Source organism: Babylonia areolata, chromosome 31 (genome assembly GCF_041734735.1).
Source record: "Babylonia areolata isolate BAREFJ2019XMU chromosome 31, ASM4173473v1, whole genome shotgun sequence".
Classification (NCBI taxonomy): Eukaryota; Metazoa; Mollusca; class Gastropoda; order Neogastropoda; family Buccinidae; genus Babylonia; species Babylonia areolata.
This window is the reverse complement of record NC_134906.1, coordinates 20196967-20209466: the sequence shown is the minus strand read 5'-3', so window position 1 is coordinate 20209466 and position 12500 is coordinate 20196967. Positions and strand designations below refer to the sequence as shown.

The 12500-nt window shown below is 39.3% G+C and overlaps 1 protein-coding gene across 2 annotated transcripts in view; it reads left to right on the top strand.

Moving 5' to 3' along the window:
* LOC143276271 (uncharacterized) overlaps window positions 1-8745 on the top strand; it is a 31917-nt gene extending 23172 nt beyond the window's left edge. For both annotated transcript variants that reach the window (XM_076580768.1, XM_076580767.1), the window contains exons 11-14: window positions 2457-2551; window positions 4769-4827; window positions 5535-5686; window positions 8591-8745. In XM_076580768.1, the coding sequence (XP_076436883.1) occupies window positions 2457-2551; window positions 4769-4827; window positions 5535-5686; window positions 8591-8706 (422 nt within the window). In that variant the 3' untranslated portion in view covers window positions 8707-8745. The remainder of the gene's footprint in view (window positions 1-2456; window positions 2552-4768; window positions 4828-5534; window positions 5687-8590) is intronic.
* The last annotated feature ends 3755 nt before the right edge of the window (window positions 8746-12500 follow it).

Below are 12500 nucleotides of genomic sequence, written 5' to 3'. Positions count from 1 at the left end.
ATAACATAAGATGTTAGATTGACATAACGATTATTCAGAGACCAAAATCATGATAGTATATCCACATGACGGTCGTTCAGAGACGTAACTGATGATGATATACTCACATGATGATAACTCAGATACCAAAATAGTGACGATACACTGACATCACGATAGTTTAGAGATCAAATTGATGATGACACATTGACATAACAATTGTTCAGATACCAAAATATTAATACAATAACATGATGGGGTTGTTGTTGTTTTTTGAGAAACCAAATTGGTGATGACACATTGACATAACAATTGTTCAGATACCAAAATATTAATACACTAACATGATGTTTTTTTGAGAGACCAAATTGATGATGACACATTGACATAACAATTGTTCAGATACCAAAATATTAATACACTAACATGATGTTTTTTTGAGAGACCAAATTGATGATGACACATTGACATAACAATTGTTCAGATACCAAAATATCAATACACTAACATGATGGGTTTTTTTGAGAGACCAAATTGATGATGACACATTGACATAACAATTGTTCAGATACCAAAATATTAATACACTAACATGATGTGTTTTTTTTTTGAGAGACCAAATTGATGATGACACATTGACATAACAATTGTTCAGATACCAAAATATTAATACACTAACATGATGTGTTTTTTTTGAGAGACCAAATTGATGATGACACATTGACATAACAATTGTTCAGATACCAAAATATTAATACAATAACATGATGGGGTTGTTGTTTTTTTTGAGAAACCAAATTGGTGATGACACATTGACATAACAATTGTTCAGATACCAAAATATTAATACACTAACATGATGTTTTTTTGAGAGACCAAATTGATGATGACACATTGACATAACAATTGTTCAGATACCAAAATATTAATACACTAACATGATGTTTTTTGAGAGACCAAATTGATGATGACACATTGACATAACAATTGTTCAGATACCAAAATATCAATGCACTAACATGATGGGTTTTTTTGAGAGACCAAATTGATGATGACACATTGACATAACAATTGTTCAGATACCAAAATATTAATACACTAACATGATGTGTGTTTTTTTGAGAGACCAAATTGATGATGACACATTGACATAACAATTGTTCAGATACCAAAATATTAATACACTAACATGATGTTTTTTTTGAGAGACCAAATTGATGATGACACATTGACATAACAATTGTTCAGATACCAAAATATTAATACACTAACATGATGTTTTTTTGAGAGACCAAATTGATGATGACACATTTACATAACAATTGTTCAGATACCAAAATATTAATACACTAACATGATGTTTTTTTGAGAGACCAAATTGATGATGACACATTGACATAACAATTGTTCAGAGACCAAAATATTGACGATACACTGACAACACTTATTTTAAGAGATAGTAGCTTTTAAAAGTGAAGACATTCATTCCTCCATTAATTCAAAACCCGCGAACATGGCTGGAAAGTGCATGGGTATGCGGGACAGACGGGCGTTGCACTGGGTTTTTTTGTTTTTTTTTTTGTTTTTTTGTGTTTTTTTTGTGTGTGTTTTTTTAGTGGGGCCGCCAACCTCCTCTTTTTCCCACTTTTTTCTTTTCTTTTTCTTTCCTTTTTTTGTGGGGCCTCCAACCTCCTCTTTTTCCCACATCTTTCTTTTACTTCTTTCACAAACTCATATTTACCTTTCATGCACCTTTTTTCCCCCATACACGTTAACTAATCACTTTCATTCTTTCCCCTATTGTCTGGCGCAGCAATTGCCCCAGTGTGTCTTGAGGCAGGCATTTTAAGAATATTCGATGTCTGTGTACATTTGCACTGTTAGCATCACAGTAAATTTGCTAACAATATAAATACATACAGACAGGTTCGACATACAAATACATTAGTTAACAAGCGTTGATCTTAAAATCAAACTTGATTATATATGTATACACATATCTTTCTAAAATGATAGACAGGTGAGAGGGGGGCCGAGGTGGCGGTGGTTTGGGGGGTTGGGGGTCCGAACTCAATTAGAAGGTAAGAGTGGGGGTGGGGACCTAATATAGTAACGGGGAAACCTTTGCACGCACACACACTCACACACACACACACGTACTCTCTCTCTCTCTCACACACACACACACACACACACACACACACACACACATATTATTTTTATCATCATTATTTTTTTTTCTCTCAAGGCCTGACTAAGCGCGTTGGGTTACGCTGCTGGTCAGGCATCTGCTTGGCAGATGTGGTGTCGCGTATATGGATTTGTCCGAACGCACTGACGCCTCCTCGAGCTACTGATACTGAAACTGACAACACAGTTGTTTAGAGGCCAAATTGATGATGATAATATACTGACAAGACGATTGTTCAACAAACAACAAAATTCATTGATTACATATCTACATGACAATTGTTCAGAGACCAACTTCCAAGTGCACGTGACTCTCGAGGCCAAGTGGGAGGACCGGTATGCCAACGTCAATCTGCCTGTCATGCAGGACCTGGCAAAGCAGGTGAGGTTCAGTTTCAGCATTGATTGATTGATTGATCGATATGGATACTTATATAGCGCCTATCCTCGGTCGAAGACCAAGCTCTAAGTGCTTTACAAACACGGGGTCATTTACACAACAGGCTGCCTACCTGGGTAGAGCCGACTGACGGCTGCCACTGGGCGCTCATCATTCGTTTCCTGTGTCATTCAATCAGAATTCAGGCATGCTCACATACACACTCAGACAGACATGTAACATTTTACGTGTATGGCCGTTTTATTTATTTACCCCGCCATATAGGCAGCCATACTCCGTTTTCGGGGGGAGAGGGGGGATACATGCTGGATATGTTCTTGTTTCCATAACCCACCAAACGCTGACATGGAATACAGGATCTTTAACGTGCGAATTTGATCTTCTGCGTGCGTATACACACGAAGTGGGTTCAGGCACTGGTAGCTCTGCACATATGTAGACCTGGGACATCGGAAAAATCTCCACCCTTTACCCACCAGGCGCCGTCACCGAGATTCGAACCCGGGACCCTCAGACTGAAAGTCCAACGCTTTAACCACTCGGCTATTGCGCTCCTCGGTTCTCCCCTTTCTCCTCCACTGCATGCTTCATTCTACAGTTAGTTCAGAATTTTTGATTTTATTATATATATATATTTTTTAATTTATTTTTTCATTTATTTAATTTAATTAATTTATTTATTTATTTTATTTATTATTTTTTCATTTATTTTATTTATTTATTTATATATTTTTATTATTATTCTTTTTCATTTATTTTATTTTTCTCAAGGCCTTACTAAGCGCGTTGGGTTACGCTGCTGGTCAGGCATCTGCTTGGCAGATGTGGTGTAGCGTATATGGAATTGTCCGAACGCAGTGACGCCTCCTTGAGCTACTGCTACTACTACTCAGAAAATGCGGTTCTCAGTTTGAGTTCATCAAGGTGTTACTGCGTTCGGACAAATCCACACACAACATCTGTTTGAGAGATTCCTGACCATCAACATAACCTATGCAACTCACCAGGCTTTGAGTGCATGCATGTGAATGTGTGTACTTATTTGAGTGGGTTTCTTCTTCAGATTGTTCTTTACAATGAAAACACATCCTGCAATGGGTTCTTTTTTTTCCAGTGTGCAAAGTGCGTGGTGCACACATGATTCTTAGTTTTCCATCTCTTTTCTGAATGACAAGACGTTCAGTTTGGTTTTCAAGTAAAACTGTGTGTGTGTGTGTGTGTGTGTGTGTGTGTGTGTGTGTGTGTGTGTGTGTGTGTGTGTGTGTGTGTGTGTGTGTGTGTGTGCATATGCATAGAGGACATCATCGTCCAGGACATTAAGACTGTTATGAATAACGTTGCAAAGAACAGGCGCACTGGATGAGTCTCTCTGTCTCTCTCTACAAATACGTAGAACTAAAGCTAGAGAGATAGAGAGTGAGAGAAATATAGACACAGAGAACAGGCGCACTGGACGAGTCTCTCTGTCTCTCTCTCTACAAATACGTAGAACTAGAGCTAGAGAGATAGAGAGTGAGAGAAATATAGACACAGAGAACAGGCGCACTGGACGAGTCTCTCTCTCTCTCTCTCTCTACAAATACGTAGAACTAAAGCTAGAGAGATAGAGAGTGAGAGAAATATGGATACAGACAAATGATAAGAGACACAGAGAGAGGGTGGGAGAGACAGAAAGACAGTCAACTTAACAAAGTGTGTGTGTGTGTGTGTGTGTGTGTGTGTGTGTGTGCGTGTGTGTGTGCATATGCATAGAGGACATCATCGTCCAGGACATTTAGACTGTTATGAATAACGTTGCAAAGAACAGGCGCACTGGATGAGTCTCTCTCTCTCTCTCTCTCTCTCTCTCTACAAATACATAGAACTAAAGCTAGAGAGATAGAGAGTGAGAGAAATATAGACACAGAGAACAGGCGCACTGGACGAGTCTCTCTCTCTCTCTCTCTCTCTCTGTGTCTCTCTCTCTGTCTCTCTCTACAAAATACGTATAACTAAAGCTAGAGAGACAGAGAGTGAGAGAAATATGGATACAGACAAATGATAAGAGACACACAGAGAGGGTGGGAGAGACAGAAAGACAGTCAACTTAACAAAGTGTGTGTGTGTGTGTGTGTGTGTGTGTGTGTGTGCGTGCGCGCACTCATATCTGATCATCAAGCTCGTGCATTACGTAATCCCTGTTTTGTTATTTCTTCACAGCTGGAACCCGCTTTCGAAAACCTGGACGGATTCCGACGCCTAAAGATTGTGGAAGCCATGTGAGTTTATAGATGAGTACAGCTACATCCACCAATACGATTGTAGTGAGGTTACTTTAAAACCTTCAAACATGATAAAATAATAATAATAAGAGATAAACGCGTGTGCACTTACATATGCACGTGTGTGTGTGTGTGTGTGTGTGTGTGTGTGTGTGTGTGTGTGTGTGTGTGTGTGTGTGTGTGTGTGTGTGTGTGTGTGTGTGTGAGTTGGTGTGCAGGAGCTATTTTTGAATGTTGTGTTTTTGTGTGTGAGTGTGTGTCTGCGTTTGTGTTTGGTGGAGTGATGGCCTAGAGGTAACGCGTCCGCCTAAGAAGCAAGAGAATCTGAGCGCGCTGGTCCGAATCACGGCTCAGCCGCCGATATTTTCTCCCCATCTACTAGACCTTGAGTGGTGGTCTAGACGCTAGTCATTCGGATGAGACGATAAACCGAGGTCCCGTGTGCAGCATGCACTTAGCGCGCGTAAAAGAACCCACGGCAACAAAAGGGTTGTTCCTTGCAAAATTCCGTAGAAAAATCCACTTCGATAGGAAAACCAAATAAAACTGCACGCAGGAAAAAATACAAAAAAATGGGTGGCGCTGTAGTATAGCGACGCGCTCTCCCTGGGGAGAGCAGCCTGAATTTCACACAGAGAAATTTGTTGTGATAAAAAGAATACAAATACAACAAATAAAAGAAGTGTATTCGTTGCTTTCTACAGGCCTGGAAGTGTTCGGGTTACCGTAGAACCCACAGTATCCAAGAACGTCTCCTTGAGTGATGTGCAAGAAGCGATGGTGTCCACTCAGGAAATGGAAATAGAGTTTGATGGTGAGATACGAGATGTCAGCAACATTTCTCTGGCCACTGACGGTGAGTTACATCCTGTGTGAATGTGAATGTGTATGTGTGTCTGTGTGTGCATGCGTGTGTGTGTCTGTGTGCCGGTGTGTGTGTGTGTGTGTGTGTGTGTGTGTGTGTGTGTGTGTGTCTGCGTGTTTGCTTGTGCGTGTTAATGTCAGTGTGTTACGTGCAGGTGATAGTTTTGTGGGGTGCGTGTTCTTGCGCAAAGTGGGGTGAATTGTTATAGGAATATTTCATTGAAACAATGATAATAATGATAATAATAACATAAATAAATAATGATGAAAAAACATGTACTACATGGACTGTAGCTGTAGGGATGTGGTGGCAGTCTCGACTCTGGGAGGTAGGGAGGGGAGTTCAGGGGGGGCGGGGAAGAGGCGGGAGGACGGGGGGGGGGGGGGGGGGGTGATGGGTACGCTCACTCAGTCTGGCTCCGCAACTACGCGTACGTTATCGTCAGTAGGTAGCGTACTATGTGATGTCCGTCCCAAGTTCGATAAATCACAGCAGGCACTACTGAACACCACCGAAGTGACTCAGCAAGCAGTGCTGGGTCTCCTCTGATGCGTGGCCTCCTGGCTACCTAACGTTCACAATTCCCTGTGGACTTCCGATGCTGGGACTGCGACAGATGAACCCGGGCGTGGCTAGATTTTTTTTTTCCAAACATTTTTATTCAGACAAAGGTTTACATACCAAATAAATATTTCACATTAGGAAGGCACTACAATATAGCGTTCCGAACATCAACCATTCCACATCAAGCATCACATCGGCAGAACAGCAAATATCAGTTCAAACATTGATCTGTGTGATATTATAACACACGAATTACAATGAAAATGTGGCAAGGACAGTATACTATCTGTTGACACATTATTTCCACTGGTACTGCTTAGCCCAATTCATATCAAAGCAATATATGTTTAATTATACATAATACAAATCTTAATCTTGGATGATATATATGTATGGTGCCCATTTCTGCACAAATGTGTTATATTCCATGGATATTTTAAGACCATACTTGTCAATTTCTTATGCCTTTTTAAGATCTTTTATGAACATTTGTATTGTTGGATTTACTTTATCGATTCTACATTTGTATATAAAGAATTTGGCTATCATTAAGATATGTGAGTAGCAGGGCGTGGCTAGACTTGGTTGTGCATTTGGTTGTGTATGGGTTAACTCGGAATGAGTCACATGAGAGTAACGCCACTTAAACAGTACTGATAATGGAACCAGAAAAAAAAGCGAAAAAAAGGACCAAACAATAACTTAATTTTTCAAACACACGAAAAAAACCAACCTACCAGTGCAACGTATGTGAACAAATCAGGTTTATCCCCAGTATTAGTATCAGTATCAGTAGCTCAAGGAGGCGCCACTGCGTTCGGACAAATCCATATACGCTACACCACATCTGCCAAGCAGATGCCTGACCAATAATAATAATAGATAAAAAAAATAAATAAGAAGACAATAATGATGATGATGATAAATAAGCAAATAAATGTTAAACATGCAGACACACATTCACACACACACACGCATAAGAGATACGCAATAAACATGCAGTTTCACAGATATGAAAGCACAAACAAATACACGTAACGTACACGACCCTCGACACACACACACACACAATCTCCCAAATTACCCTGCATCCCCCCCTTACCCCTCTCCTCCGCCCCCCCCCCCTCCCCCCCGCCCAAACACACACACACACACACTTGTTTCATAGGCTACGTATCGCAGCTTCCACGGCACACACACACACACACGCACACGCACACACATATTCAGACAAGCACACACACACATAAGCTCATACCCCCATCCCCATATACAAATATATATATATATATATATATATATATATATATATATATATATATATATATATATATATGCACACCCGCACGTTCCAACATTCCCCAAAGTGTGTCAACGAGTGGAGTGGAGTGATGGCCTGGAGGTAACGCGTCCACAAAGGAAGCGAGAGAATCTGAGCACGCTGGTTCGAATCACGGCTCAGTCGCCGATATTTTCTCCCCATCCACTAGACCTTAAGTGGTGGTCTGGACGCTAGTCATTCGGATGAGACGATAAACCGAGGTCCCGTGTGCAGCATGCATTTAGCGCACGTAAAGGAAGCCACGGCAACGAAAGGGTTGTTCCTGGCAAAATTCTGTAGAAAAATCCACTTCGATAGGAAAAAAAAATTAAAGTGAACACAGGAAAAAATACAAAAATAAGGAGGGTGACGCTGTAGTGTAGCGACGCGCTCTCCCTGGGGAGAGCAGCCCGAATTTCACACATAAAAATCTGTTGTGATAAAAAGAAATACAAATACAAAATAATAATAATAATAATGGATACTTATATATCACACTATCCAGAAATCTGCTCTAGGTGCTATACAAAAACGCTTTCGTTAACATAAAACATTATATCTATGTTACATACACACACCAAATGTGACAACACACACACACACACACACACACACACACACACACACACACACACACTGCATACATACATTTTAACATACATGTGTATCTAACAGCTACACTAACACATACGCACACATAGGCAGGCACAAACTTACATAAACACACGCACACACAATACACATTCATATACATGCATGTAGTTATGTACACATACATATGTATACACACATAGTCAAGCACAGCTAACGAAAAGGAAGTGGACCTGCCACAATTGAACTTACTGCTGAGGGAAAAGGTGAGTTTTGAGACGAGATTTAAAAGATGCGAGGGAATCAGAATGACGGAGGTTATCAGGGAGCTTGTTACACGTCTTTGGCGATTGAAAATACAGCTACAAAATCAGGTAGAGCCCCAAATATACCAGCATGGGTTGACAACGTGTTGACAGGCGGGTGCGGACAGCGGGGATGTGGTAACGGGACATGTGTAGAGTCCTCTTCTGGGCCCAGGTGTCTGTGTCCCAAAGGTGCTCATGGAGATACGTGTCAGGAACAAGGTCAGTGAGCTAGGATAGCGTGTGTGTGTGTGTGTGTGTGTGTGTGTGTGTGTGTGTGTTATGCGCATATGTGTATGTTTGTTGTTGTTGTTGGTGGTGGTGGTGGTGTGTGTGTATGTGTTTGTTTGTTATCTGCATGTGTGCATGTTTGCTGTTGTGTGTGTGTGTGTGTGTGTGTTGTTTGTTTCTTTGCGTTTGTGCGTGTGTGTTTCTTTGCGTTTGTGTGTGTGCGCATTTGTGTGTGTGTGTGTGTGTGCTGTGCGCATGTGTTCGTGTGTTTATGTGTGAGATATATAGACAGATAAATGGTGTGTGTGTGTGTGTGTGTGTGTGTGTGTGTGTGTATGCGTGCATGTACATTTGTACCATGTGTGCACATGTGCACGGTGTAATGCTTGGTGAATATTAATGCTGGGTTAACAGAAACACTTTGTGAATGTGCATTCTTGGATATTTGATAGCCTTGAGGTTTGTTGATGTATATCAATGTATACTCGTGAACAGAGATTATACTACTGCATATATATATATATATATATATGTGTGTGTGTGTGTGTGTGTGTGTGTGTGTGTGTGTGTGTTCGTTCTTAAGTTTAACGTCTTTTCACCGTAAGTAATATTAGACGAGGGTAGGAAAAAAATCGAGTGGGTGGAGGTGGCGGGAAAATTACTATGTACGCATGCGAGTAAGTGAATGTGTGTGTGTGTGTGTGTGTGTGTGTGTGTGTATTACATATAGAAAATGATGATTTAAGTTTTGTTTTAAAAAAAAAAAAGCGTAGCAATATAACATATTTCTGGGAAAAAACTAACAACTATAACAGTGAACCAACTGGACTATTTAACAAGGAGTTGAAAGAGTCATACATTAGCATGTAATTCTGAAAGTGTGTGTGTGTGTGTGTGTGACAAACAGAAACTCAAATCAAGTTCCTGTGGATTCTCTAGTTGAAAATGAAATTGTTGTTTTCCTTGGTTACTTTTCGAACATTTCTTTTTTTTTTCAATTTTGTTCAGTGTGATTCATACTTATCTATTATATTAGACTATTAACACATTTGTTTTGTTTTGTTGCAGATTTCACCTAAAGCTGCTTTAAGAATTTGCATATGAATCTGACGCGATCATTTTGCGATCATCAGCGCAGCGATCAAATCATTCTCATTATCTTGTCCATCATTTTGTTTTTGTTATTGACCTTTATGATCATTATGTTTGCTTGCATGTTCCAATATTTCTCAGTAGTGACTTAGCATGTAATTCTGAAAGATAACGAGAATATTGTTGTATGAGAGAGAGAGAGAGAGAGAGAGGGGGGGGGGGGAGGGAGAGAGAGAGGAATTAATGTTCATTTCAGGAAACAGATCTGATCTCCTTCATTTTAAAAGGTGAGCATTTTATACTTGATTTGTTGAAAATAAATGTAAAGAAAAATGTGATGAAGAGTAACAGAAAGGAAAACAAGACGAATAGGAGGGGTAGGGGGGTGGGGGGGTAGGGGTGGGGGTGTGGGGGGCAGCATCAAAACAAAGGACTTCGCAGTAACAAACAAACAAACAAACAAAAAACCAACAAAAAGAGAGAATTCTTTAAATAGATAAAAGAAAATTAAAAAAGAATAGAGGAGATTGAAACTGTTACGCTTCTTATCAAGAAAAAGAAAGCATTTCTAACTTTTTGTTAAAATGTAATAGCTTCTGTATTTCTGATTACGTCAATTTATTGCCTTTGTTAGTTCATTGTTGGTATTCAAAAGTTTTAAGCTAAACTAGAGAAAAAAAACAACTTTTTTTTCAATACTTTTTTTCTGTCAGAATCATCAACCGTAGATTATCATCAAAACCCGAGATATATTTCAGCCTTGTCTGATTACCTGATATGTATTTGTGATTTAAAAAAAAAATTCTCTGCAACATATTGGCTAAAGGTATTATGAGGCCAAAGATTCTTGTTTTTGGTAATTAGAGTGTCTGTATGGGAATCTTAGAATGGGTAATAATGATTTTGCTTATTTATTCTTGCTACAAATGTAACATGTGGATTTTTTTTTTTTTTTTTTTTTTGGTGCTATTTGTTTCTTTGGTTGTTGTTGTTGTTTTTTTACAGTGGATATAGTCAAGAGACTTAATTGTGATGCACCACAACCGTACAGAAGAAACAAGGAATGAGGTTAATCTCCAGGTCAGATCATCAAGGTATGATCTTGATCCATCTTTACAGACTACGCAATGTGTGTGTGTGTGTGTGTGTGTGTGTGTGTGTGTGTGTGTGTGTGTGTGTGTGTTCTATCTGTTCTCTAAGCATTTCAAATGAACATACACAACACGGTGGATTTTTTTTTTTTTTTTTTTTTTTTGCGTGTTGTTGTTATTTTATTACACAGTTCTTGCACATGCAAATTTCACATCGTAAACAGAAATGCTGTCTGTTGTATGCAAAAAGGAAAAACAAAAAGATTTAGAGCATGAAACACACCAGGCACTCAGCAGACAGAAACAAGCCTTTACACATAAATTCTCATAAAGTTTAATGACTGGAAAAAAAAATAATTCTTTAAAAAATGCATTCATTTGCAATATCACTGTTTAATGTTTCCACTGACAAACCGTTACATTCAAAAATAAAAATGCCTTTAATTATCTATCATTCCTCACGACAAGCTTAGGCCTTTACACAATATCTTATAATAATACACATGTCTTCTCACAACGTCTCCATTAAGTCTGCCAAAAAGGAACAAGATAATAGTAATGTCAATATCATATTCACAAACAACTTTGCCAAGTCCAATACGTTAACAGAATAATATCAACTGCTAGATTTTTGCAAGACAATATTGTTTAAAATCTCTTCTTTTTTTTCAAATCATAAAAAAGTTAAAAAGTTTAGTTTACTGTATTCCCCTCAACTCTGTTTCTACGTTTGTCGGATATCTGTATGTGTGTATGTACATTCGCACAGTGTGTGTGTGTATGTGTGTGTGTGTGTGTGTGTGTGTGTGTGTGTGTGTGTTTTCGTGCATGAATGGGCATGTATGTGTTTTTGAATGCTGCTTATCGCTGAATGTACGCTTTCATCTTTTTGAAAAAAAAAGCAAAAAAAAGCATTTATATATATATATATCAAAACCAAACAAAATACACACATGCATGCACAGAAAAAACACACCGTATCTATATGTTTGTCTCCGTTCTTTTGTAAGAATGTCAGAGTAATCAGGTTTGAGTGTCTAAATATAAACATTGATAGACCCAATTCTGTACTTAGGTAGGTTACTACTGTGTCTGTCATTGCCGTCGTCGTCATCACACGTCTTTAATGATAATCCTTATCCACAATTATTGTATTCTTATTTTTCTTTTTCCTCACAACAGATTTCTCTGTGTGAAATTCGGGCTGCTCTCCTCAGGGACAGCGCGTTTCTACACTAAGAGGGCCGTGCAGTTTTATTTGTTTTTCCTATCGAAGTGGATTTTTCTACAGAAATTTGCCAGGGACAACCCTTTTGTTGCCGTGGGTTCTTTTACGTGCGCTAAGTGCATGCTGCACACGGGACCTCAGTTTATCGTCTCATCCGAATGACTAGCGTCCAGGCGACCAATCATGGTCTAGTGGAGGGGGTAGAAAAAATTGGCGACAATACCGTGATTCGAACCAGCGCGCTCAGATTCTCTCGCTTCCTAGGCGGACGCGTTACCTCTAGGCCACCGCTCCACTGGAGTCTGTGTGTACTACATGATTATCTGGAATAAGTTTCAGGTGAACTGTTCTACAGTCTTTTATAGACACAAGGGGCAGTGAA